This window comes from Chelonoidis abingdonii, chromosome 26 (assembly GCF_003597395.2).
Source record: "Chelonoidis abingdonii isolate Lonesome George chromosome 26, CheloAbing_2.0, whole genome shotgun sequence".
Classification (NCBI taxonomy): domain Eukaryota; kingdom Metazoa; phylum Chordata; order Testudines; family Testudinidae; genus Chelonoidis; species Chelonoidis abingdonii.
The window spans coordinates 12,539,994-12,566,837 of NC_133794.1; the positions used below are offsets into that span (position 1 = coordinate 12,539,994).

At 49.6% G+C, this 26,844-nt stretch overlaps 1 protein-coding gene across 1 annotated transcript; it reads right to left on the bottom strand.

Annotated features, from left to right (window-relative positions):
- Positions 1-3,281: 3,281 nt before the first annotated feature.
- Positions 3,282-20,592, bottom strand: LOC116828549 (keratin, type II cytoskeletal 8-like). Its single transcript, XM_032786879.1, has 9 exons — positions 20,260-20,592; positions 17,393-17,601; positions 15,242-15,302; positions 14,911-15,006; positions 13,023-13,193; positions 12,089-12,214; positions 7,450-7,670; positions 5,718-5,773; positions 3,282-3,325 (listed from the first exon to the last, which is right to left on the bottom strand). The coding sequence occupies exons 1-9, from the start codon at positions 20,590-20,592 to the stop codon at positions 3,282-3,284; spliced, it is 1,317 nt and encodes a 438-aa protein (XP_032642770.1).
- Between the last annotated feature and the right edge of the window lie 6,252 nt (positions 20,593-26,844).

A 26,844-nucleotide genomic window follows, 5' to 3' on the forward strand; every position in this document is an offset into this window, starting at 1 on the left:
ACAACTGTGTTTACACTAGAGGTTTGCCACAATATAAAAAGAAAAATCACACCCCTTAGCAATATTACTGTACCAGCAAACGTGTCTGGGGTTGATCTCAGCAACAACCAGGACACCAGTGGCCACACCTAATGTTGAGAGCAGGAGTCAATCAGCAGGAATGAGAGACTAGAATCACAGACTGGATACCAGGGGTCAGAGCTGGTATCAGAGCCAAGTTACCTGGAGCAAGGCCAGGCCGGACCCAAACAGGTACAACCACGAATGTTCTCAGCAGCTGCTACCTAAGAGTGGTCTGCTTATTCTTCCCGCCAGTCAGGCTGTCTAGCCAATCAGGCAGCCAACTCCAGGCCAGCTGTGCTCTTTAGGTAGCCTGGAGATGGCACTACCAGGCCCTGGTTCCTGACAGACCTGGCTTGAAGGTATGTCTACAGTGCAATTAAAGGTGCGATGGCAGCACATGTAACATCTCCAAGCTGGCTTTGAGCTGGCGTGGGCCGCCACACTTTGCTGCAGCAGCTTTGCAATGTTCAAGCTGTTTCCATTTCAACGGGGGTTTTTTACTTGAATTATTTGCACTTTTTTTTTTTTTAATTGAAACAGTTTTTTCTACCAACATTTTGGATTCTGCCCAACAGGGGAGCTGGGTGGATAGCGTGGGCTGTTCTTTGTGCCAGAGGCTGGGCTCAGAATGTTGAGCCATTTCTCGCATTCGCCCACGCTCGCTCCCCCGTGCAAAGTGCAAAAAGTGAGAAGAAGCCAGCTAGGGGCACCATCTCCACCCACAACAGTAGGCACAGGATCTGGAGCGAGACCCAGCGTCCTTGCAGAGCAGAAGGAGAGGGGATATTTCGAGGGAAGAGAGGGAATCTCTCACCCATTTGGAGAATGGAGGGTGGAGTAAACATTTACTCAGCTTCTGCGCCCCTGTATATAAGCTGCCAAGGCTGCCCAGAGATATGATCTGCTCTGCACTCCCCAGCTCCTGTCCCAGCTGGCAAGGGAGAGAAATTTAAACCTTCATAGCAAGTGGACACTTGTGTGCTCATTTCTCTTTTTCATTCCCTTCCTCATTCCTCCTCTGCCACCAGTTTCTTTGTTAGGTCTCTCCTTCCTTCCAGTTTCCCCAGATCCAGCTTACTCCCTTCCTGACCGCATCCTGGACTTTTCTCTGCTCCTGTGATGCCTCGCTCATAAAAGCCCTTCCCCTGCCCTCAAATCCTCTCCCACGCCCATCCCAGACCCTCGTCCCTGCCCAATTTGAGCCCTTGGAATATGTCGGTCAAAATAGTTTGCTGTCAGAAAATGCCGTTTCGCCAAATCTGATTTTTTTTGCGAAATCATCTCCATTTCCATGAAATTTCTTTAGGAAAAAAATCAAGGGGGGAGGGGGGCTTTGATTTTTTGTTTCGGGACAACTTCTTGGTTTGAAATTTTCTTTACTTTATATTTAAAAAATTAGGGATAAACAAAAGTCAACGTGGAAAGGGGTTGTTCCGATTGCGGCCTGAAAAGGTCATTATCTCGGAATTTCGTTCTGCAAAAAACTTTGAAGCTTTGGCTTTTTATCCCAATTCAGGATGATTTTTTTTTTCCCCACAATCCCCAAATTTTTCATGAGCCAGCAAACCCATCTTCTGACCAGTCCTATTCCCAATGCACCCCACTCACCCAGCTCTGCTCAGTAACATAAGTGGTTGTTGATCCCAAAACACTCACAGCCCAGCTCCCCTGCTCAGTTCCTGACCCCAGCTCCGACTTCTGGTTCGAGCTCTGACCCTTGGTTGTCTCCTGACTACGGCTCTGACCTCAGCACTGTGCCTGGCCTCCATCTCCAGCTCTGACCCCTAGGCCTGACCACCACTGCTTCAACAACTAGGCCTGAGACCCACCCCCCAGTTCTGACAGCTGGGTTTTTTAGCACAGGCAGTAGAGGAACAACCTCTGTGGATCAGGGACCTGTAACATGCTCACTAGTGGATTTTGCTTGTCTTGTAACAAGAACAGAGACATTATTGAAGGTGAGAAGTTTACTGGGTGAACTAAGACCCTCTCAGGGCAGGGGAGAGAGAGGAAAAAGATAACAGAGCTTTGCTCTGCCGACCCTGAGAAGGAAAGAAGCATAGACTGATAGGGATCAAACGCTGATGTCAGGGGACACTGGCAAACCCTTCACCCCACTGTTGCTTACGCTCCCCCCATCACCCAACTCCTCTATTATCATGAATAGAATTTGCAAACGCTGCTAGATTCGGGGTGGGGGGGGTCCCAGATTTCTGCCCCCGGCCCAGTTTCCCCCAGAGACTTACTGGCTTAGCTGATCAATAAAGGCCCATCAGTTAAGGCCCTTGTCAAGGCTGAATCCCCACTCTGTCACAGCTTTTCCTTGACCTTGGCTTGGTAAAGGCTGCCCATCACCCAAATGCAAAAACAAAACCTTTGGACCCAGGAAGGGGCACTTGGGAATACCTCCCTGTGGGGTATCCTCAAGCCCTCCCCAGGAAGAGCTGAGAAAGAAATCAGCTGTTACCACCAGCTAATCAAACAGCATGTGCACAAACCTCTCAGGACACCAAACAGCCAATCCTGTTCTTAAAAAAGGTAAATTTTATTAAAAACAAAACCAACTTGGAACTTAGGCTTTTGCTAGATTTTAAAAGAGCAATTCCAAAAATCAAGCACCCAAAATAGCTTGCTTGGGGAGGTTCAGCTTAAAGGTTACAAGCAAACAAAAGATTCTGGGTTAGCACACAGGAGTCCACAAGCCAATAAGAAATAAAAGAAATAACCTTGATCACATCTTTTTAGACATTCCCTATTTTCACTTACATATCTGAGCCTCCAGGTAAGTAGGTTCCAGGTATGAATTGATCATCTGTAATCAAACCCGGCTTAAAGCTGCTTACAGCATTACTGCCCAGTGTCCCTGCAGCCCAGAGAACAAAAGACAAATGGCAAGTTTCTTTCCCAATTTTAAAAAGTTCTACCTTCCCATTGGCTCTTTTGGTCAGGTGCCCACTCCTTGTCTTTCACCCCTGGGCTTGTTAACCCTTTACAGGTATAGCAAGCAGAGAACAGACCAAGAGAGAGATTTTACAGCTAACTGGCTGGCTGGGTGTCCATCAAGGGAGCTCCCACCCCTTTGATGTATCACAGCTCTAATGTAGCAGAGGCTCATCGGAGAGGACACCTGAGGAAGCACAACACCAATTTTCCATCCCCAGGTTTATTTTTCTCAGTCAACCTTTCCAGGGGGGAGGAACCGGGGGCAGCGCCAACGCTTACAAGCTGCCAAATTTGCCAGGGAATCTTGTGCTTATCCCACCTGGAAGAGAAGAGGGAGATGGACGCATTAGCTGATGAGCTTCCAACCCTGCATCCCAAAAACAATCGATCAGGGCAGTGTTAAGGAGGGGAAGAATCATGCATGCTCAAGGACAGCAACTGGAGGAGACAGATCCACCATCCCAGATCACAGGCCAGGACAGTGACCACACAAGGTCAGAGGGATTGGCCAGATGTGGTCTATATGCATTAACCACAGCTTACTGGTTGCATCAGCAGCTGCTAGAAGGTGACAGTCTGCTCTCTGCTACAGGCTCTATTTTGCTTATGTAACCCACACCCAGAAGGTGTGTGGTGTTCTGACCTATCTGTGGTCATGGAGACTACTTAGAGAGATAAAATGAGTCTGCTCTACAACCTTAGCTAATGGCCAGGTGTCTCTTAGCTCATGCTGTAGAAGGTCATGCTTGTTGAGGTCCCTGGTTTGATCCTGTCTGCAGCCACTGAGACTGGAGTGGGATGAAACACACTCTAGGAAATCTTTTCTTTTTATGATTTTTTTTCAGAGTTTCCCATGGAACATTTTGAGGCTTTTCAATTTAAAAACAAACAAAAAAACCAATCCAAACCACAAAAATGTTTGCTTTTTCTAAAGCCACATTTTGGTACAAACGTTCAGTTTTCTAAATCGAACAAACAAAATGTATGGAAAACTGAAACCAAAAAAAAATAATAATAATTTTTTTTTACAAAACTCCAAAAACTTGACCCAAAATTTTCAGTTTATGCAAACCAGAAAATTTCAGCCAGAATGGAAATTTTCCATGGAAAAGTTACACATTGCTCAAAAAGTCGTGTTTTGCCAGGAAAAAAAAATGGGTACATGAAATTTGGGCCACCAGCAAGCTTCCCCGCTCTGTGAATATGGACGACACCTCAGACCCATTCTAGTGAAGCAGAGAACAAGGAGCACCCACCAACCAGGCCAGGCCCTTGTCTATATCCTGCCATCTCAGCCAGTGGGATGCCATGGGTGAAACTGAAGGCAGTAGATGGACTTTTTTGTCATTCACCTGATTGCCCTGGGAATGAGAGTTTAAGCAAACACAAGGCCAGAAAAGGTCAGAATCTCGCTGATGGTCCCAGCACCGGACAATGGCACTGGAACACTTTAATAGTTGGAGTGCTGAACACCAACCCCCCTTGCCCCGGGCGTGGGGCCAGCAGCCAGGACCCTGGGTGCAGGGCTGGCATGAAGCCCCCGGCGCAGGGATGGCAACCAGGACTCCAGGCGTGGGGCGGCAGCTGGGACCCCGGGGGTGGGGTGGCAGCCAGGACCATAGGTGCCGATTCCGTGGGTGCTCTGGGGCTGGAGCACCCACAGGGAAAAATTAGCAGGTGCTCCCCACCTACTGGCAGCCAAGCTCCTCCCCCACAGGTTCTTCTCCCGCCCCCTGCTCCCAAGCACACCACATCCCTGCTCCTACCCCTGCCTCCCGCCCCCTCGCCACCTAACAGCTGTTTGGAGTCACTTAGGACCAGGGCCACCCAGAGGATTAAGTGGGCATGGGGTCTTCAGCAGCTGGGGGCCCCCACCACCAAATTGCCACTGAAGATCCAGCACTTCAACAGCTGGTCCCGGGGCGGAAGGACCCCCTGCCGCCAAATTGCCACCGAAGGCCGGGAGCGGAGGAAGCTCTGGGGGTCCAGGCCCAACAAGAGTTTTCCAGGGCCCCCCAGAGCGAGTGAAGGACCCCACTCCAGGGGCCCCAAAAAACTGTTGTGGTGGCCCCTGTGGGGCCCAGGGCCTGGGGCAAATTGCCCCACTTGCCCCCCCCCAGGCGGCCCTGCTTAGGACTTTCCTGGAGGGAAGGAGAGGAGCAGAGATGCAGCGCACTCAGGGGAGGAGGCGGAGAAGACACGGCATTTGGGGGGGGGACTTGGGGGAAGGGGGTGGAATGAGGGCAGGGCAGGGGCAGGGCCAGGGGTGGACTGGGTTCTACTACCCACCAGGCAAAGGGGAAGTCAGCGCCTATGGCCGGGACCCTGGATGGCAGCCAGGCTCCTGGACACGGAGCAGCAGCCAGGACCACAGGCACAGGGCCAGCAGCCAGAACCCCGTGCAAAACCTGGGGGTGCTGCAGCACCCCATGCTCCCATAGTTCCCACCCCTATGGCACTGGATGTGATTGTCGACAGTGGGGTATGTTCTGCAGCTCACAGGATCAGGACCTTAGTGAATCACAAAGGGCAAATTTCTCCTCTCTGACCCACGTGACAGAAGCTGTCTCTCATATTCTGCTCTCCCTGCATGCGCCAAACTCCCACTGGCTAGTAAAGTCCAGCACCGCTATGCGGCTGGGATTTTGCCCCGGTCTGCGGGCTGCCCTGCTGCCCAACTCCTCCACGGTGTCTCAGTGAAATATATTTACTAGAATAGCCGGTTGTCGTGGTCAGAAAGCTCAGGTCTTGCATACTGGAATGCAACCTGCGAAGTGGAAGAGTGACAAAACTTAGAGCGGGTGGGGTGCAGAGAAGGACACAGTGCTGTGCGTACAAGCCACTGTCACAGACTCAGAACAGTTCATCTGTGTGTCACGAGCCCCATACTGCTAGCAGCTAACAGAGATTCTCCTTTGGCTCAGTCAATAAGGGCCTGTATTGTGAAGCAGAAGGACGGGGGTTCTACCCAAGAAGTTTTGAGCATGAATTAGCACGCTGCATAGCCATCAAAGTGAAGCCCTAGGTAGGTAGAAATATTTCTTACGGGATCGTTATCCTTATGTTACTAATGAGAGATTAAATAACCTGCCCTAAGCCCACAGTGAGGCAGCAGCTAACCTGGGACAAGAACACAGGAGATCCCAGCTGCTTTGCTCCATTTCATCCACTGCATGAGGCTGGCTTGTAAATGATATAGATTGCTGGGAACTGAGTTAAAGCCCAGCCATTTGGCACCTCACTGACTCCATGACTCACTCCTCGGGGAGGCATTTCACCCCTGATTTATCACAGCCGCAGAGAGAGGCCGCCTGCCTGACATACCACCCTAAGGCAAGGTGTGAGGCAGTGCTTGGCTGGGAAGCGGCTGGCACGCTTCTGCATGGACAATGATCTCCAAAGAATGCCGTCTGGGGTGACCAGATGTCCCGATTTTAGGGTCTTTTTCTTATATAGGATCCTATTACCCCCCACCCCCTGTCCCAATTTTTCACACTTGCTGTCTGGTCACCCTGCGTGTGACTAATCACACACACAGGGCCAGCTCCAGGCACCAGCTCAGCAAGCAGGTGCTTGGGGCGGCCATCGGAAAGGGGCAGCACATCCGGCTCTTCGGCAGCGGGTCCTTCAGTCTCTCTCAGAGGGAAGGACCGGCCACCAAATTGCCACCAAAGAATGAAGCGGCGGCGATAGAGCTGCTGCCAAAGTGCCGCCGATAGCGGCTTTTTTTTTTTCCCCCACTGCTTTGGGCGGCAAAAACACTGGAGCTGGCCCTGCACACACATCAGAACGGAGGGGAGTCACCCTGAAAGAAAAGCAGAATATGTACAGGCCAACCAAGTGGCTCCTCCAAAGATACTCCACACACACACAATGTCCACTTTGTCCCGCACAGCTAAACTAATTTCCAGTCTGCTTGTTTCTGCAACTTCAGCTAAATTTGAGGGCAGAGTTAAGGAGGAAGCTGTGAAAAGCAGAGGCATGTGGTGCCCCGTGATACTCTTGGAAATAAAGGTCATCGTGATGCAGCCCAGAGGAGCTTAATTTGTACAGCTCAATCACAAACCCGTCTCCTCCGATGACGTGGCAACCTTGGTCAAAATGAACCTAGCACTGGACTGGCCTGTTGGGGCCAGTGCATCAGGACTGGACTCATCTGGTCTCTCTGATTGGCCCTCCCACCAGGAGAAGGCATCCAATCACATCGTGTGCTGCCTGCCCCCCTTCCAAACCCACCTGAGCTTCTTTCCCAGAGAGAGGTTAGCAATCAAAGGGTTATTCCACCTAGTTCAGAGACAGACAGACAGGTGCACAACATAGGAGCCAACATTCTGGCACTAGGGGCTGGCCTAGGGTACTCAGCTCTCTCATTGGTTCTCCCATTGTTGGGTGTGGGGGAGAGCCATCCAATCATGACACACGCCATCCCTTCCTAAAGCCCACCTGCTCTCCTCTCCTTCCAGCAGCTTCCTGTAGGTGGCGATCTCGATATCCAGGACCAGTTTGAGGTTCATCAGTGCCTGATACTCCTGTAGCTGGACCACCATGTCCTGCTTGGCTTTCTGCAGGGCTAGCTCCAACTTCTGCAGCTTCTCTGTAGCATCCACCACGGCGATCTTGCCTTGCTCCTCAGCCTGGACAATGTCCGCCTCCAGCTTGGCATTCTACAAAAGAGACATTTGACAGGTTTCCCTTGAGACTTAGCTCTCTCCTTGGAGCTATCTGTGGAGGAAAGGGTGCAGTTTACAGCAGAAATCAGCTGGGGCATTCTAAGGTCAACTCACCTGTCATGTAGGCATCTCCAAAGACAGCTAGTTACTGTGTAAGTGGAAATTTCCCATCAAGAAAAGAAGTAAGCACCGGAAGAGAGGTAGGGCCCTTATAACTGACAACACACATTTTGGAAGGGTATTAAGGCTTACGTATCAGGGCTTAATCCAGTCTCTAGTATTAGAGATCAGGAGGAGATGAGAGGCGGGTGACATTTTTCATCCAACACTAATTTTTCACTGCAAATGCAAAATCACATCAGCTGAAATATTTTGTGACTTTGGGATCCATTCACTGAATCGCTTCAGATGAAAACCATTAAAACAACAACAGAAAAAACCAAAATGTTTTGTTTTGACATTTACAATGCGGGAACTGGGAATTTAAATCAGATCTCCTGAGTCCCAGTTCAGCACAGTAACCAAGATTGTAAGGGACTGAGATACATCCCCTGCAGGTCAGAAAGAGAGACAGATATTATAAAGCCAGAGAGGACCATTTTGATCAGCTACTCTGCCCTACTGTGTAACATGGCCCATAGAATTCCCCGCAAATACCTCCTGTTTGAACTAGAGCAGATGTTTTAGAAAAAACATCTGAACCTGATTTTAAAGTGTCCAATCATGGAGAATCCACCACAAATCGTTCCAATAGTTAATTACCCTCACTGTTAAAAATCTGCCCCTTATTTCCAGTCTGAATTTGTAGCCTTTGGATCTTGTTAGCTTTTGCCTGCTAGATTGAGGAGCCCATTATCAAATATTCATTCTCCCATGTGATGATGATGGACGATCACTCGTTACCGAGTATGATCATCTTCCATGGGAGTTATGGGTCCTCGGGTGGCTAATAAGCCAATCCTTGAGCCGCAAGTTCTATTATAAAGAGGGCAGATGTTTTCAGGCTCAGCAGGAGGCTGTTAACCATGACTGGAAGCCAGTCTCTCCTTCTTCCTGCGCTTCTTGTCCTCTTCAGCTTGTCGGCGAGCAAGTTCAAAATGCAGGGGACCATCAGGTAGGACTTCGCTCCATTTTAAGCGATCCTGGGCAAGTATCTTCCAAGTGTCAATGTCAATATTACACTTTTTTAGGTTGTCCTTCAGCAAGTCCTTATAATGCTTCCATTGTCCATCTAAGTTACGGTGCCCTTCTTTCAGCTGAGAGAACAGGACATGTTTTGGGAGGCGATGGTCTGGCATCTGGACAATGTGACCAGTCCAGTGGAATTGCTGATGGATGATCATTGCTTCGATACTGGTGGTGTCGCAGGGCAGAGGTATAAAATCTTTGGGTGCCCTGCTAAAGAGCCAGTTTCCCCGTAGGGGGGCTGGGTGTATGGGCCAAGACTCTTAGCTGGGAGCCCAGCTGCAGTTTCTAACGAGGGCAGGCTCGGGTTGATTTGCTGAGCCTAGTGGAACCAGCTGGGCTGATGACTGAGAAGACTATAAACCCAGGGAAAAGCTCAGGGAGGGAAAGCCAGACAGGAAGATAGGAGAGTTGAGGCTCTGTCTCTGCTGACTGACACAAGCCTCAAAGGCCGGAGGACCCAGTGAGGGGTCATGGCGGAGACCAGGGGTGGTGGGAATTGGGACTGTACAACCACTGTAAGTAAAGGAACACAGGGGGAAGCACCTGGAAGAGGCGTCTGAGACCCTTTCTTTGGCCAGCCCAAGCACAGGGCTCGGGGACAAGGAGAAGGACACTTGTGCCACCCTGTAACAAGTGGTCTTTGCCTCCTGCAGAACACTAATATTGGTGTGCCTGTCTTCCCACTTGATCTTCAGAATCTTACGTAGGCAGCATTGATGGTGCCTTTCAAGCACTTTCAAGTGGTGTCTACAGGTTGTCCAAGTTTCTGACCCATACAACAGTGTTGGGAATTAACAGCTTGATAAACAAGAACCTTGGCGTCTGTTCAAATGTCATGATCTTCAAAAACCCTGTGCCGTAAACAAGAAAAAGTTACACTGGCACAGCTCAGGCGATGCTGAATTTCTGCATCAATATCTGCCTTGGATGAAAGATGACTTCCAAGGTAGAGAAAATGATCAACATTCCCCAGTGCCACTCCACTGATTTTGATAGATGGGGCACGTAATACCTCATTTGGAGAGGCCTGCTAGAGCACTTTAGCCTTCTTTATCTTAAGAGTGAAACCAAGACATGCGTAAGCATTGGCAAACACATTCAAGATAGTTTGAAGATCTTTCTCCGAGTGGGTAAAGATTGCGTTGTTATCAGCATACTGAAGTTCCACAACAGATGTTGTGGAGATCTTACTCTCGGCTTTCAGCCTGCTAAGCCTGAACAGCTTCCAGTCCATTCTGTAAATGATTTCAACACAAGCTGTAAACTTCCCAGCAATTAGTACAGAATGATGGCAATAAAACCTGCAAACATGGTTGGAGCAATGATATAGTCCTGTTTGACTCCTGTTTGTACTTTGAAAGGTTCGCTCTGGGAGCCGCTCAGAACAGTCACTTTCATGTTATCATGATGCAATTGTAGGACGTTGATGTATTTATCAGGACATCCACTCTTAGAAAGTACAGTCCAGAGGGCAGGGCGATTCAGTGAATCAAAGGCTTTAGTTAGATCAATAGAAGCCATGTACAGCGGTCAGTTTTGCTCTCAATACTTTTCTTGCAGCTGCCGTGCTGTGAAGATCATATCCACAGTTCCACGACATGGTCGGAAACCCCTGTGACTCGAGTAAGATTTCTTCTGACCGGGGCAGAAGGCGGGTTGCAAGGATCCGTGCCAGAACTTTGCCTGCAATGGCTAGGAGGGAGATACCACGATAATTTCCACAATCCACTTTATCGTCTTTCCCATGTAGGTACCTACAGACTGTAATCAAGTCACCCCGAAGAGATAGATGGGAATGCAGTCACCATCCTAACCAATGCATGCACTGGTCACGTTCAGGACACAATTAACATCCTGCCCACACTACAGAATAGACTCACATTGTGACTGGGTCCCCGAGCCCGATTGTCGTTAGCGAGAAAGTCAGACACATGGCAAGAAGCCTAAAGGGAAGTCCCTTTCCCTGTCACATGGCCTCAAGGAAGGGGTGGCACAAGCACCTTAAAAGTGGGGGGAGGCAGAGGTGCCCAAACTGTGGTCCTGCCCCTCCGCGCCGCACCGCCCCGGAGACTCTGCCCCCCACCGTCCCTTCTCCCCAAGTCCCTGCGCTTGCACTGCCCCTTCCCCCAAGAGCCCACTCACTCCTCTCCGCCCCCTCCTTCACCCATTGTTCGCCTCTTATGGCCAGTAAAAAGTGGGAGGCCCATGGCCCCCTGGCCTCCCCTCACATTCTGACACTTCTGCCTCAAGGTCTCTCCAAAAGAATGGATGGAGAAAAGGACAAGGAAGTGCGGATCTTCAAGTGCTGGGTGATGGGTTTTCAAAAGAGCCACAGTATCCAGCACAGACAAGCAGGGCCAGTGCAACCATTTAGGCAACTTAGGTGGTCGCCTAGGGTGCTGGTATTTGGGGGGCGCCCTTTTCTTCAGCAGCGACTGCGGCAGGGGGATCTTCAGCTGCCCTGGTCGCCACCAGCACTTAGGCGGAGGGAGCTGGGGCAGGGGAGCGCGGGGAGGGCTGCCTGCGGCAAGTAAGGGGGGGAAGTGGTACACAGGGGAACTCCCCGCCCCAGCTCACCCCTGCCCTGCCTCCTCCCCAAACACGCTGTGGCTGCTTCACTTCTCCCACCTCCTAGGCTTGTGGCGCCTAAGCTGATTGGCGCCGCAAGCCTGGGAGGCGGTAGAAGTGAAGCAGCAAAGGCGTGCTCAGGGTGCTCATGCTCATGTGCACAGCATGGGTGAGCTGGGGCGGGGGGGTGCCTCAGGGCAGAGGGTGGGGAGCTGCCATGGGGTGGGGGTGCCTCAGGGCAGGGGCAGGGGAGGCGCAAGGTGGAAGTTTCACGTAGGGCATGAAACACCCTTGCACCAGCCCTGCAGACAAGAAGTAATCGGGAGAGTTAGGTGAGAGATGAGGGGAAGCTTTCTAAGTGTAAGGATAGTTAAGCATTAGAACAGGTTGCCAAGGGAGGTAACAGGTTTAAACAAACTCCTGTTGGGGTGCTCTAGGGTAGACTTGGTCCTATCTCAGCACGGGGCTAGACGAGATGACCTCAGAAGGTCCTTTCCAGGCCTACATTTCTATGATTCTATGCACCCAGTGTGCTGAGCTCTTGGAATATCTATCCTTGTGGGCACTAAATGACTTCAGCAAAGCCCCACCCGCCTCCCAGGCTGGATTTGGCCCCCTCCCTCCACGTGCAAATCCCCAGCTGTTTCCTCGCTAACCTGTTCTTTCAGGACCGCAATCTCCGTCCGGATCCGTTGGATCATCCAGCTGAGCTCGTTGAGCTCGGCCTTGGCAGCACGGAGCTCTTCCCCGTGCCTGCCCGCTTTCTCCTGGATCTCCTCGTACTGCGTAGGGGGGAAGAGAGAAGGAGACGCTGAGTCCAGACCAGGATATAGAGAAACAAGTGAGACCCACAGCCTCAGTGAAGAACCTCATGCTAGCTATGTCGTGTCCCTTCACTCCCAGCAAGGGGTGCAGAGCTGGGCACAGTACAAATTAGGGTTCTCAGAATTGTCATTTATGCAGCCAATGTCCTGGGTGAGGAGGAAACAGCCTTATCTTCCAGCACTGCTCCTTGGTTGGCCAAGGAAGATGGGGGAACAGTTTCCTCCAACGTCCTGGATCAGGGGGCCCAATGGAGCAAGGCCAAGTTCCCCCCCTTTGTGGCAGTCCCCTAACTCCACTGCGCTCTCAGAGGGTTCAGTGGGTGGCTGAGGGGAACCCCACGTACAAGACCTTCAGCAGGGGTGGCAGGAAAGGCCAGCCACAGAGGCTTTTTGGTTGGGGTAGCATAGGGGGTTATGTGGCAGGAAGATGTCTCCACCAGGGCGATGGCCTTGCACTCAAAGCCCACGATAGACCCCTGCCTGCTTGACAACAGTAGGTCAGGGATGAGGAAGGCCGCAGCCCATCTGACTAGGAGTGGCAGAAGGAAGTGGGTCTTAGGTGGTGGACCCCTGCTGTCAGCACCGCCCGAAGCAAGGGATGAAGCCACCGGGCAAAGGAACCAAGAAGCTGTCTTCTGAGGTGGTGTCTAGGGCCCTGGCTTGCCCGGTTCCATATTGGCACTTCACTCACACATGGACAAGGCCTCACACACTACCCTGTCCTTCTAAACAGCAGCCTCTCAGGGCAGAGACGGGCCTCGCTCACCGTGATCCGATACTTGTTCTCTGCTTCCTCTCGGCTGTTCTCAGCCATCTCCTCATACTGCACTCTGGCCTCCGCAATGATGCTGTCCACATCTAGCTCGGGACTGCTGTCCACGGATATGACGACGGGGGTGTTGGACATCTCTACATCGGCCTGCAGTTCGCGTAGCTCCTACATGGGGAAGAAAACCCTCATTCGTTACAGCAAAGGACAGAGAACTGAACTGCAGCCGGCTCCCATGGAAACTCCTTCCCCAGGCTGATATAAATCAAGGCTGCTGCCTCTTCTGGACCCTGCGTGCACCACTGGTCAACCCACCTCCAAAAAGGATATTGCAGAATTAGAGGGGTTCAGGGAAGGGTAGACAAACTCTTATGAAAAGAGATTGACAAATTTGGGATGGTTTATCTTCCAAGACGAGACAAATAAGGGGACACAATAAAAGTATATACAATAACAGATGTCTAGAGAAGGGAGATTGGGGTGTCCTTACACAAGAACAAGGGTACGTTCCATAAAATTAAAGGGTGGCAAATTCAAAAAACAAACTAGAAAATACTTTTTCCACACATCACGTTGTTCGCCTGTGGAACTCACTGCCACAGGAAGTCAGTGAGACCAAGAACGTTGCAAGATGGAACATTTATAGGGATGAGAAAAATACCCAAAGTTATAAGTTTACACTGACAAATTTAGGGAGGGATTTAACACCTCATGGTTCAGGGGTGAAAACAATATCTGTCTGTCAGAGGTCAGGACGAGCCCTAACATGGAGGTAGATTATTCCACATCTGCTAATTCTATTTGTCTTACACTGAAGCAGCTGGTGCTGGCTACTGTTTGAAACGGGATAGTGGATTAGATGGAACTTGGGTCTATTAGAAGATGGAAGTCCCTATATGCCTAATGTCTTAGGGTATGTCTACACTGCAAAAAAAAAACCTGTGGCAGCAAGTGTCAGAGCCTGGGGCTATAGACTCAGGCTCACACTACAGTGCTATAAAATAGCCGTGTAGACATTCCCACTCCTGCTAGAGCTCAGGGTCTGAGACACAAACCCCTCACCAACTTTCAGAATCTGCACTCCAGCCTCAATGGGAATGTCTATACTGGTATTTTTAATGCCATAGGGTGAACTCAGTGAGCCCAAATCTGTAAATCCAGACTCAAGACACTTGCTGTAGCAGGGTTTTTTGCAGCATAGACGACCCCTTAAGGGGCTGAACGGAGGAGCTCCTGAGTTCTGATCCCATCTCCGCCACTTTCATGCCAAGTAGCCTTGGGTGAGTCATCCTGTCTCAGTTCTCCTGTCAGTAGAATGGGAGTCATGACACTTACGACAGAGGAGTTTTGTAAGAATTAATTGGTAATATTTATACCAGTTGTGGGCCCTGAACAAACCCCAAACAGCTCCTGACCATTGTGGGGCTTGAAATCTGGCCTGGAATTTTGCAGCTAGTTTGAAAGAGTCAAGTGAACCATGGAGGCAGGTCTGCCCTTTAAAAAAAAAAGACACCACTTCTGGCTCTTTAGAATGGGAGGATCTTTCATTACAGGAACTCAGTGTTACTCAGTGGATTTCACCAGGAAATTTACAGACACTGCACACACCCCTAGCATGGGTATAAATAGCAGTGTAAATGGTGAGGCACTGCTTAGGCAGGTAAAGACATCCCAGAACTTTTGGGCATGTACCCTGCGCAGCACTCTATGCATCCATGCAGTGCATCCCTCATCTACACTGTTAGCATTAGCCGTGTAGTGTCCCACTGCCTGCCCCCTGCTAGAGCCTTTCACTGCCGCGTGTAGCCACACACCCCAGTGTGGACGCAGCCCGTACCTTCTGTGCTGCCACAAAGTGTAGACAAGGGAGAGAAAAGTCACTTGCCTTGGCATAAAGCTCCATCAGGAAGTGGATTTCATCGGTCAGATCTTGCCACTTGACCTCCAGTTCCTGCTTCTTGGTGTAAGCCTCGTCCATATCCTGAGAAAAGAGTCCAGGAACCCGTGAGTCAGGCTCCGACCCTGGTTACTAAGACTGGAAGTTCTTTGGAGGTAGGAGGCCATTTTTTTGGTCCGTGTTTGTACAGAGCCTAGCACAATAGAGTCCTCGTCCATGACTGGGTCTCCCAGCCAGGCACTCCCACAATACCCATAATAAATAAATAATAATGCCCGATGCCTAGCGCCAAACCCAGTTGGAAGTAGCATGGACTCACCTTCTTAAGCAGGACAAATTCGTTCTCCCTCCCACTCCGGGCATTGATTTCTTCTTCGTACCTGTGAGCAGGAGGGAGGGAATCAGGGTGCATATGAGTGGCTGGGAGTTAATTCTCTTATAGAAGCTACTGAGATGTGGGGACCATCAGAGGATGTTCTGCAGAGCACCCAAAAAACCTCAGCTGAAGTCAGTGGGAGCTGTGGGTGTTCCCTGCCTGTGAATATCAGGCCTTTGCTGTTGCAGCTGTGGCTGCTGGCATCCCTAAAAGTCAACTTTAGGACTTTGCAAAAGAGAGCAGTGGTGCAGCCTAGTGAGTAGGGCACTGCACTGGGACTCTAGAAAGTTTGGTTCTAGTCTTGTCTTTGGCGCTGCCCTGCTGTGTGATCTTGGATGAGTTGTTTCCCCTCCTGCCTTTTGTCTGTTTACACCATGAGGCTTTCAGGGCTGGGACTGTATCTCACGATGTAGCTGCACAGCCTCCAGCACGATAGTGCCATGATCAGAGTTGGAACCTGTAAGCACCATGGGGATAGAAATATGGACCGGCTTTGATATACTGGGCCTGATTTAAACCCACCAAGGGCGTGATGGAGTTAGTCTGGATGTGCATCGGTGTAGCATAGGTGCCGACTCTGAGGGTGGAGCACTCACGGGGGAAAAAAATGGTGGGTGTTCAGCCCCCCCCAGTCAGCTCCTCCTTATCCCCCCAGTGCCTCTGACATCCCACTTGTCGGTGGCCCCACTGATTAGCGCCTCTCCCTCCCAAGGCCTCCCCTCCCTCCCAGTGCTGCAATCAGCTGTCCCATGCAGTTTCGAGGCATACACAAGGCACTGGGGGGGAGGGGAAGGATCAAGGGCGGAGTGTGCTTGAAGGAAGGGGGCAGGAAGAGGTGGGGGGAAGTGGAGTGGGGGCAGGAAGAGGCAGGGCAGGAGTGGGGTTATGGGGATTGGAGTAGGGGCAGGGCCTGGGGAAAGGTAGGGGTTGAGCACCCCCCAGCTCATTAGAAAGTCGGCGCCTCTGGCTGAGAGAGATGATGAAGGTAAGAATCAGAGTTGTGCAAATGATACATCTCTTAGTTCACTAATAGTGCTGAAAAATCAAGGGTAGGGGGGAAATATTCTCCCAGTTCTATTGGGATAGACTTGAGGTGACTATGAGCAAAAGACCCCCTACCCCACTGAGCCTGGAGACACTAACCATGCTGCAGTTTTGCCCATTGATATAATGGACTAAGTTCATCTGAAAAGTCACGTCCCTGGGGAGATGAAAGGAGATGAAAGCTAAGGACGATGCTTGCACTCAGGCAGTATTCATGTACGAATGCATTGACGGAGGCAGTATCCCGTTAGAGGTTTTGCCTTTAGACCAGGGATGGGCAAACTTTTTGGCCTGAGGGCCACAGCGGGGTTCTGAAACCATGTGAAGGGCTAGGTAGGGAAGACTGTGCCTTTCCAAACAGCCTGGCCCCCGGCCCCTATGCGCCTCCTGACTGCCCCCCTCAGAACCCCTGACCTATCCAACCCTCCCCGCTCCTTATCCCCTGACCGCCCCATCCTGAGACCCCCCCACCTCTAACTACCCCCCTGGGACCCCACCCTCTATCCAACCCCCCTGCTCCCTGTCCTCTGACTGCCCCAATCCCTACCCACACCCATGCCTCCTGGGACTCCCACGCCTCTCCAGCCCCTGTGTTCCCTGACCATCACCCCCAAAACCTCTGCCCCATCCAACCGCCTTCTGCTCCCTGTACCCTGATTGCCCCCAGGGACCCCCTGCCCCTTATCCAATCCGCCTGGTCCCTGCCCCCTTACCATGCCTCTCAGAGCACCAGGACTGGCAGCCGCATTGCCCAGCCGGAGCCAGCCACTCCGCCGCACTGCCCGGCAGGAGCTGAGACTGTGGGGGGACAGCAAGGGAGGGGTCGGGGGCTAGCCTACCCAGCCGGGAGCTCAAGGGCCAGGCGGGACAGTCCCTCAGGCCAGATGTGGCCCATGGGCCATATTTTGCCCACCTCTGCTTTAGGCCTTCCTTCTTCCATAGCTGATGGATACAGACCTGGATGTGCAAAGGACCCTAGCTGGAATCTTTACCCAATTCTTTCAGCGTGGTGAGAAAGTCCCCATGGGCTGCTTCATAGTTTGGACTCACTTTCGCTTGAACTCTTCCAGAAGGTCCTGCATGTTGCCCTGTTCGGATTCCAGCCTAACCCTCTGTTGCCCCAGGTCCTGCAGCTGCTTCTTCAGGCTGTTGATGTGCACCTTGAACATGTTTTCCATGTTACTGGGCCCAGTTTTCTGGCCCTGCAGGATGCTCCACTTGGTCTTCAACACCTGGTTCTGCTGCTCCAGCTTGCGAACCTGGGGAGAGAAGGAGTTTGCATCCTCAGACTGGTGGGACTGCGCACATGGGAGACCTTAGGCCAGACTTTTCAGCTGCGCTAACGCCCCTTTGCTTCACATCAGCAGTGGAAAAAAACATCATTAAAATGGGTGTAAATATAACTAGTGATTTACAAGAGCCAGTGTGCTCCAGTACATTGAGCAGCTGGCTTAGGACTATGGACAGCAGGCATCTGGGTAAGCTTGGGCAAGTCACTTCCCCTCTCTGTGTCTGTCTATTATTTAGATTGTAAGCTCGTTGGGGTGAGCATTATCTCTTGCTGTGTGTGTCTGTACTAGAACTGGGCAAATGATTTTTTTTGTTTGGTTCATTATCAATTCCAAAGAGTCTGAAAAATATTAATTTGGAGTCAGATGGAAATTTTTGGCTAATCGAAAAGTCAAAAAAAAATATTCATTTTGGATTGAATACAAAGTCTCGTTTCTACAAAATTAAAATGTTTTTGACCATTTGTAAACATTTTTTTAAAAAAGTAAGTAAAACCAAAGGACATTTTGCAACAAAATGTCATTTCAAATAGAAACATGAAATCGTTTTGTACCAATTGTTTGAACTGTTTTGTTATGTTTTTAAACAAACCATTCAGTGAAATCGACATGAATTAACAAAACGTTTTGGTGTCACTGAACTTGAATCTTTTTGCTAAAAAATTTCTCTCAGCTCTAGTGTGTACAGCACCTGACACGCTAGGGCCCTGATCTTGAAGGTTTTATTGTAATATGAATAAGAATAGCATTCAACCAACTCCAGCCGCAAGTACATTTTCCTTGTGCCACGAGCTTCCCATTTTCATTCAAGCTACGCCAACTACTCTTCACATTCACAGTTTCAGTTTCACAATTTCTCAACACCCAGATAGTGACACATGCCCTGACAGAACTGTTTGTGGTCCCTGAGCAGCTGTGTCCATGAGACGGGGAATCTGCACCCAGGCTGAGAAAAGGGCTTTCCAGCATTCAACCATAGGGGCCAACTTTGTGGGTGCTCTGGGGCTGGAGCACTCCTTCCCCCCTAGCACCTCCTGTCTGCCAGCAGCCCCACCAACTGGCTTCTCCCCCTCCCTCCCAGCACCTCCCGTGATCAGCTGTTCCTCAGCATGCAAGAGGTGCTGGGGGGAAGGGGGAGGAGTGAGAGGGGCCAGAACGGGGTTGGAAGAGGCAGGGACAGGGTGGGAAGAGGCAGGGCGGGGTGGGGCCTTGGGGAAGGGAAGGAGTGGGGGCAAGACCTGGGACAGAGCAGGGGTCAAGCATCTGCCCTGTCACATTAGAAAGTCAGCGCCTCTTCATTAAACTGCTGAAACAGACGCTGCCTTTAAAAACACATTAAGAGCAAAAATGACCCTCTTGATAGTCTCATTAATCGATCATGGGAGACTTTTGATCAGAACATCAATCTGACTTCTGGCCTTAAAGTCTATGACTCTGACACTAGATAACTGGGCCCATCTCCTTATTCTTTAGCCACAAAGGATAATTTATCTCCTCAATGCTAACCCACAACTCCCTGGGAGGAGACCTTGTTCCTACGAATACCTACGTACTAATCTTTCTCCGCTTCAGGAAGGATTATTATTGCAATAGGACAAACCTCACTCCCTTCCACAGATGGCTACAGGACACATCTACTTGGAGAAAACACTTGGTCCTCGTGGAAAACTGAGCATTTTTCCAGGATAAGACTATCCCCATACTTAGGAACACAAGAATTCCCAGGCTGGATCAGACTCACAACCATGCAGTCCAGTATCCCATCTCTAATAGTGGTCAGTACCAGATACTTCAAAGGAAGATGCAAGAAACCCCACAATGGGCAGATGGGGGGATAATCTGCCCCTCAGGGATCTTCTAAACCCTAAGAGAGAGAGAATTTAGAGAACTAATGGCCAATACGGCCATCGGGCTGTGGGAGCAATGAGAAAGAAACATTAAAGAGGGTTGGCCTTTATTGTAGGATGCTCATTGATTACTCCAAGCATGAACCAAAAGACATATCAACTAGTTCGGGGAAGCCTCTTTTGCTTCCCAACTTGAGTCCTATAAAGTCTTGATCTTGCTTTAGAAGACCTCAGCCTGAATAGTGATTTTAGGTGCCCAACTTAAGACCCCTTAAAGGGAGTTGATTTTATCCAAAATCGCCGAGCGCCCACCGCTGGAACTCAAGTCTCTTTAAGGCATTTCAAGTTGAGCACCCCAAAACTGAGTAGTCTAGTTGCTTTTGAAAATATAGACAGCAATTGTGACATTGGGAGAGTCTGCTTGAAAGCATCCCATTTAGTGTAACCTTTGGAGCCTCAGATAAGGCCTAGCTAGCTAGCTAGCTTCTGGCATTGGCTATGACAGCTCTTCAAGCTGATTATCTTTTGTACCATATCGATTCCCTACATGTCCCACAATGATTAAACCCTCTTTATTGCCTTTACTTATTCCACTGACAACAGCTACCAAGATGTTAGCAACTTGCCACCACTGCCCGTTGGGCTGTATACATCAGTTTTCCATGGTCTCTCCTGTTCTTATGAGGTAAAAAGTATAGGAAAGGAGGGCGACAGAGCTCTTCACGATACAGATCCATCTGTCAAAGAGAGGACGCTTGGCATTCAATAAGCCAAGGCTTACCTTGTCGATAAAGTGGGCAAATTTATTGTTGAGAGTCTTGATCTGCTCTTTCTCCTGAGCTTTCATGCGCTGGATCTCTGGGTCAAGCCCAGTCTCGATGGGACTCATCAGGCTCCAGTTGAAATTCACTGCTACGAGACTACCCTCGATGCTGGCCCCACCACTCATCCCCAGCCCCAAGGGGCTCCTGGCTCCTCTGAATTTGCTGCCACCAGCGCTGGAGATGGCATAAGTCACGGGGCTCATTCTGGGGTGGCCAGTGAAGGCATAGGACTGTCTGCTAAAATTGTGGGAGGAACTCCTGTACTTCTTACTGATGGAGATGACAGACATTTTGACAACGCCGGTGGAGAATGAGGAGGTGCTTGGTAGGCAGTCGCAGGCACTGGAGGAAGATCTGTAAAGGCTGAAGACTGCATGGAGTCAGTGCTGATTTATATCCAGGGTGGCCACGGGGCAGGGACACACCTGAGTGGCTGTGCAGCTGTGGAGGTGCAGCGCTTCACTGCACCCAGTTCATCACCTGCTTCATCAACATGGGCCCAACCTAGTTAACTTCTTCAGAGCCAGCAGAGAGAAAGCTGTACACCTTCAGCTTTTCAGCTACAGGGAGTCTTTCTTTTATCATGTCCATGCCAAACAGCTGTGTTTGGGTAGTTATTGCAAACTCTTCCATTACTAATTATTAGAGGTTGTGGAAACATTTTCATCATGACATATTTTTGATGAAGAACAGCTTTTCATTCAAATGAAAATTTTCATAACTGTCTAAATTTCCTGGGGTTTTTTCCCAATGGAGAAAAGAATTGGTAATATTTGTTATTTGTCCATCAGTAAAAATGTTCAGTTTTCAGTAAATGTTTTCACTTTTCTGTCAGTTTTGTAGTTAAAATTTTGGGGTTTCAGTCAAAAAGTATTTTTTAGTTTGTTGTATAGTAAAAATGTTCATGGTCTGGTACAATTTCTCTTTTTTCGGTCTGCTTTTAATTTAAGTAACACATTTTGGTTCTTTGTTTTTGAACCGCAATAGTTTTTAGCCTAAACTGAAAACAGCTTTAGGTTTTCAACAAAAAAGGGACCATTTTTGAGAGAATTTTCTTTAAAATATGAATATATTTTCTAAATTTCCCATGAAAAATAATTAGCATTTTTCAAACAACTCTATGATACTATACTTTGTATAGTCAACGATTAGATAGATAGATAGATAGATCCATCACTGTCAAGGCTGATTCCCAACTCTGGCACCTCCAGGTCAGAAGGTGGGGGTCCGCAAGGATTAAAAAAAAAAGGTCCCAGAAATGTTGCAGTGAAAAGTCTCATTTTCATCAAGTTTTAACGGGAAGAAAAATCATTTTCCAGCTGGCTACAGTCTTGGTTTCTTACTTAGCCTGGTCTACACAGCACTGTTAGGTCGACATGTGCCGCATTAGGTTGAATTTATAATGCATGTATCTACACTATCGAGCCCTGTCTGCCGACCTAAAGGCCTTCTAAAATCGAAGCCTGTACTCCACCTTGGCCAGTGGCGTGACGCTAGAGTCAACCTTCCTGGGTTGAATTAGGGGTAGTGTAGATACAATGCTGTGTAATCCAATGGGATTGGCCTCCGGCAGGAGTCCCAGAGTGCTCCAATGTGACTGCTCTGGAGAGCACTTTCAGCTTCACTCAGGGGTGAAAGTAACTTAAAGGACTTACCGGTATGATGGAGTCCTGGGCGGGGGCGGGGTCTCAACCAGAAGAGGCGGGGCATTTCAAGATTTAAAGGCCTTGGGGCTCCAGCTGTGTCCCGGGGCTCAGGGGCAAATTAAAGGGCCTGGGGCTTCAGCCACTGCAGAGCTTCGGCTCTTTAAATCCCCGCCCGAGCCCGGCTGCTGGAGCTCCAGAAGAGATTTAAAGGGCCCAGGGCTCCCCACAGCGGCTGGAGCCCTGGGCCCTTTAAATCACCGCTATGGAAGCCGGTCCAGTCTGGCACGGCGTATTGGCTCTTGCACAGGAAAAAGCCCCAGGAACTTTTGGATTTCATTTCCTATTTGATCAGGGTGGAGAACTCGCCAGCACAGCTGACCAGGCCTGCCCAGGGCTGCAAACGCACTCCAGGAGACACTGGATCTGATTGCTGTGTGGGGGGAAGAGTCTGTGCAGGCAGAGCTCTGAACCAGCAGAAGAAACACGGACATCTATGCCAAAATCACACAGGCCACACTTGTGTGACAAAGGCTACACCAGGAACACACACCACTACCGCATGAACATAAAGGAGCTCAGGCAAGCGTACCAGAAGACAAGGGAGGCGAACAGTCACTCTGCTTCTGAGCCACAGACATGCCGCTTCTATGAGCAGCTGTATGCGATTCTAGGTGAGGACCGCACCAGTATCCCAATACTCTCCGTGGATATCTCCCAGGGGCCCCAGGTGGCCTCAGGCAACAATGAGGAGGACATTGTTGATGAGGAAGAGGAGGAGGAGAATCCGCAGCAGGCAAGCGGAGGGTCCATTCTTCCCAACCACGACCTTTTCCTAACTCTGGAGCCAATCCCCTCCCAGGACCTATAGCTGCGGGACCGTGATGCAGGGAAGGCACCTCTGGTGAGTGCACACTTGTAATCACATGACACAGGTTAAATGCAATTGTGTTTACAATAGTGGCCAGTCCAGCTCCCCAAAGGGAGCTCCCCGGAAAGTCTGTTTATGTGCCAAGAGTTTCCTCACCAGAAAATGTCCCTAGGTGTCCCCTGACACCTCCTATCCTTTCTTGTGTGCTTGCCATACCTGCCTGCAAACCCAAATCTGCTGCCCAGTGCTCTGCTGTGTGTTGTACCTTACCGGTAGGTGCTTCTCTTAAAAGACAGAAGGTGGCCGTGTACATCAGGGAATGTATTTACTGCTGTGAAGTGTTTCATTCATTGCAGGCATTAACCTTCTGTTTTCAGCAGTGTCTGTTCCGTAAGGCTACCCTTGTGGTTTCTTTTTCCTTGCAGCGGCCTCGTCTGTGGGTGCTCCCTCCAGCCCAGAACAAAGGCCGTCCCAGCTTAGAAGGTGAAAAAAGCAGACATGGGGAAGACATGTTCTGCGATTTGATGCGTTCCTCCGAGACTGACAGGGCCCAGCTGAATGCATGGAGGCTCACACTCTTGGAGATCATGCACACCGACCAAGAGGGCAGGAAAGCATGCAAGGGACAAGAGTGTAATACGCAAGCGATGTTGAGGCTTATGGGGGGGGCAGACAGCCATGTTGAGGTGTCTTTTGAGGTGCAGGAAAGGCAGCTAGACCTTAGAGTCCTGTTGCACCCAATGATGAACCAGCTGCTCTCCTCCCCAAGTTCCAGATCCTCCTCTCCCAGATGTCCTAGAATGCAGGGGGAAAGCTCAACTCAACTCCAAGTGGTGGTTCATGGAGCAGAAGGCTCTCATTCTCCAAACTGCTAGACCAGGGGTCAGCAACCTTTCAGAAGTGGTGGGCCGGGTCTTCATTCATTCACTCTAAGGTTTCGCGTGCCAGTAATACATTTTAATGTTTTTAGAAGGTCTCTTTCTATCAGTCTATAATATATAACTAAATGATTGTTGTATGTAAAGTAAATAAAGGTTTTTAAAATGTTTAAGAAGTTTCATTTAAAATTAAATTAAAATGCAGAGCCCCCCAGCTCGGTGGCCAGGACCCAGGCAGTGTGAGTGTCACTGAAAATCAGCTCGCGTGCCACCTTTGGCACGCGTGCCATAGGTTGCCTACCCCTGTGCTAGACACTGCAATTGTAATAAGCTACATGTCCTTGCCCCTCCCGCCCTGTGTTATCAGGCCCTTAGATACAGGTTAACTTTGCTGTTCATCACTGTCTCTGTTCAGTGTTTATGAGCATAATAAAAATGCATGCGTTGAGGACAAGAGGCTCTTTATTCACTGTGCACATCGTGGTTGGTGGGGGTTTAGTTTACAGGGCAGTACATGTGAAAAAGAGGGGCAGCTTGGTAAGGAACAAACACCGAACGGTCACATCAGCGTTGGGTCATTCATGAAACTGGTTTTCAAAGCCTCTGGGAGACCAATGTGCCTCGAGGTGCTCTTCTTATTACGCTGGTGTCTGGCTGCTCATAATTGGCAGCCAGGTGATCTGCCTCAACCCCCGCACCCTGCCAGAAACCTTTCACAGATATTATGGAGCACACAGCAAGCAGCAATAACAATGGGAATATTGCTTTCGCTGAGGTCTAACCTAGTAAGTTAACTGCACCAGAGCCGCTTTAAACATCCAAAGGCGCATTTGACGACTGTTCTGCACTTGCTCAGCCTATGGTTGAACTGCTCCTTACTGCTGTCCAGGCTGCCTGTGTATGGCTCCATGAGCCACAGGAGCGAGGAATAGGCTGGATCTCCAAGGATAACTATTGATATTTCAAAGTCACCAATGGTAATTTTCCAGTCTGGGTAGAAAGTTCCTTCTTGCAGCTTTCTGAAGAGACCGGAGTTCCTAAAGATACGTGCGCATGTACCTTTCCCAGCCATCCCACCTTGATGTCAGTGAAATGACTCTTGTGATCCACTAGTGCTTGAAATACCATTGAGAAGTACCCCTTGCAGTTTCTGAACTCTTTGGCAAGGTGGTCTGGTGCCAAGATAAATGGAACGCACATCCCTATCATCCCATCACAGTTCATAGAATATCAGGGTTGGAAGGGACCTCAGGAGGTCATCTAGTCCAAACTTCTGCTCAAAGCAGGACCAATCCCCAACTAAATCAGTTAGGGAATCCCTTCATGGCAAAGCCATTCACTGTGTCGTGCACATTTCCCAGAGTCACTACCCTTCTTAGCAGAAGTGAATTGATTGCCCTGGCTACTTGGATCACGGCAGCCCCCACAGTAGTTTTACCCACTCCAAAGTGATTCCCAACTGACCAGTAGCAATCTGGAGTTGCAAACTTCCAAAGGGCTGTCGCCAGTTGCTTCTCAACTTCTCAGAGCAGGTCTCATTTTGGTATTTCTGCACTTCAGGGCTGGGGAAAGCAATTTGCAGTTCCATGAAAGTGGCCTTACGCGTTTGAAAGTTATGCAGCCACTGCTCCTCATCCCATACCTGCATAACTATGAGGTCCCACCAATCTGTGCTTGTTTCCCAGGCCCAGAAGTGGTGTCCCACCATGTCAACAAGCCCAGCTCCCTCCACCAGCATATACGAATTGCTCCATTCCATGGGTTCCAGCACAGCTATTTGTGTGCCATTACATTGTTGCACGCGGCAGCTCCTGGTTAGGCTCTGCAAGTACCACAGGACAACGCATGAGGTGTTTGCGACGCTCACAACAGTGTACAGCTGAGCGGGGTCCGTGCTTGCTGTGCTATGGCATCTGCATCGGTAATCCAGGCTTAAGCACAAAAATGATTGTTTGCCGTGGCTTTCAGGGACAGAAGGAGGAGACGAGTGCATCATGGGAGGCTGACAATATGAACCCAAAACAACCAGTGAAAAGGTTTTTGTCCCATCAGGCATTTGCAGCCTAACCCAAAATTCCAGTCTGCAGCAGGAACTGTGGGATAGCTGCCCACAGTGCATCGCTCTGTGAGGCGATGCTGCCATGGTACTGAGGACACATGCTGCCGATGGAATGTGCAGAAGAGAAGAATGAGGGGGGATTTGATAGCTGCTTTCAACTACCTGAAAGGGGGTTCCAAAGAGGATGGATCTAGACTGTTCTCAGTGGTACCAGATGACAGAACAAGGAGTAATGGTCTCATGTTGCAGTGGGGGAGGTTTAGGTTGGATATTAGGAAAAACGTTTTCACTAGGAGGGTGGTGAAGCACTGGAATGGGTTACCTAGGGAGGTGGTGGAATCTCCTTGCTTAGAGGTTTTTAAGGTCAGGCTTGACAAAGCCCTGGCTGGGATGATTTAGTTGGGAATTGGTCCTGCTTTGAGCAGGGGGCTGGACTAGATGACCTCCTGAGGTCCCTTCCAACCCTAATATTCCATAGTGGGGACATGCAGCATCGACTTGGTAAATATAGACTTCAATAAATTCGACCTAATTTTGTAGTGTAGAGATACCCTTAGACTGAGCTTTTTGGCTCAAGGGACATCTAGCACAATGGGGAGACCTGGAAACAGGTTTCCTCTTCCATGAGATTTTCAAGCATTCAGAAAATTTCCTCCATCCTGAATCGGGACAAAAAGTCAAAATCTTGAAAATGTTCATGAGCTGGTCATCTGAAAATGTTTAGTTCGGATCAATTGAAACATTTTGCTTTGATATTTTCAAAATATTTTGATTGTGACCTTAAAAAAAAAAGAAAAGACTAAAATTTCAAATGGAAAAACCATTTCAAACCCCCAAAAAATCAAAGGGTTTTGATATTTTTAAACACTTTTCAAAACTTTTTTCAATTTGTTGCTAAAAAAAACCGTGTCCATATTGATGCATTCGCCTAAGCTTCAGTTTCAAAGAATCAGAAAAATGTTTAGCGCCTCCTTTGGTCTTATGACAGTCAGGCAAAAGGAAGACACGGACTGATTCCATATCACTGGGAGAACAAAACACAGACATCTCTCAGCAAAAGTTAGCATAGGACACAAGACAGACACCACCAC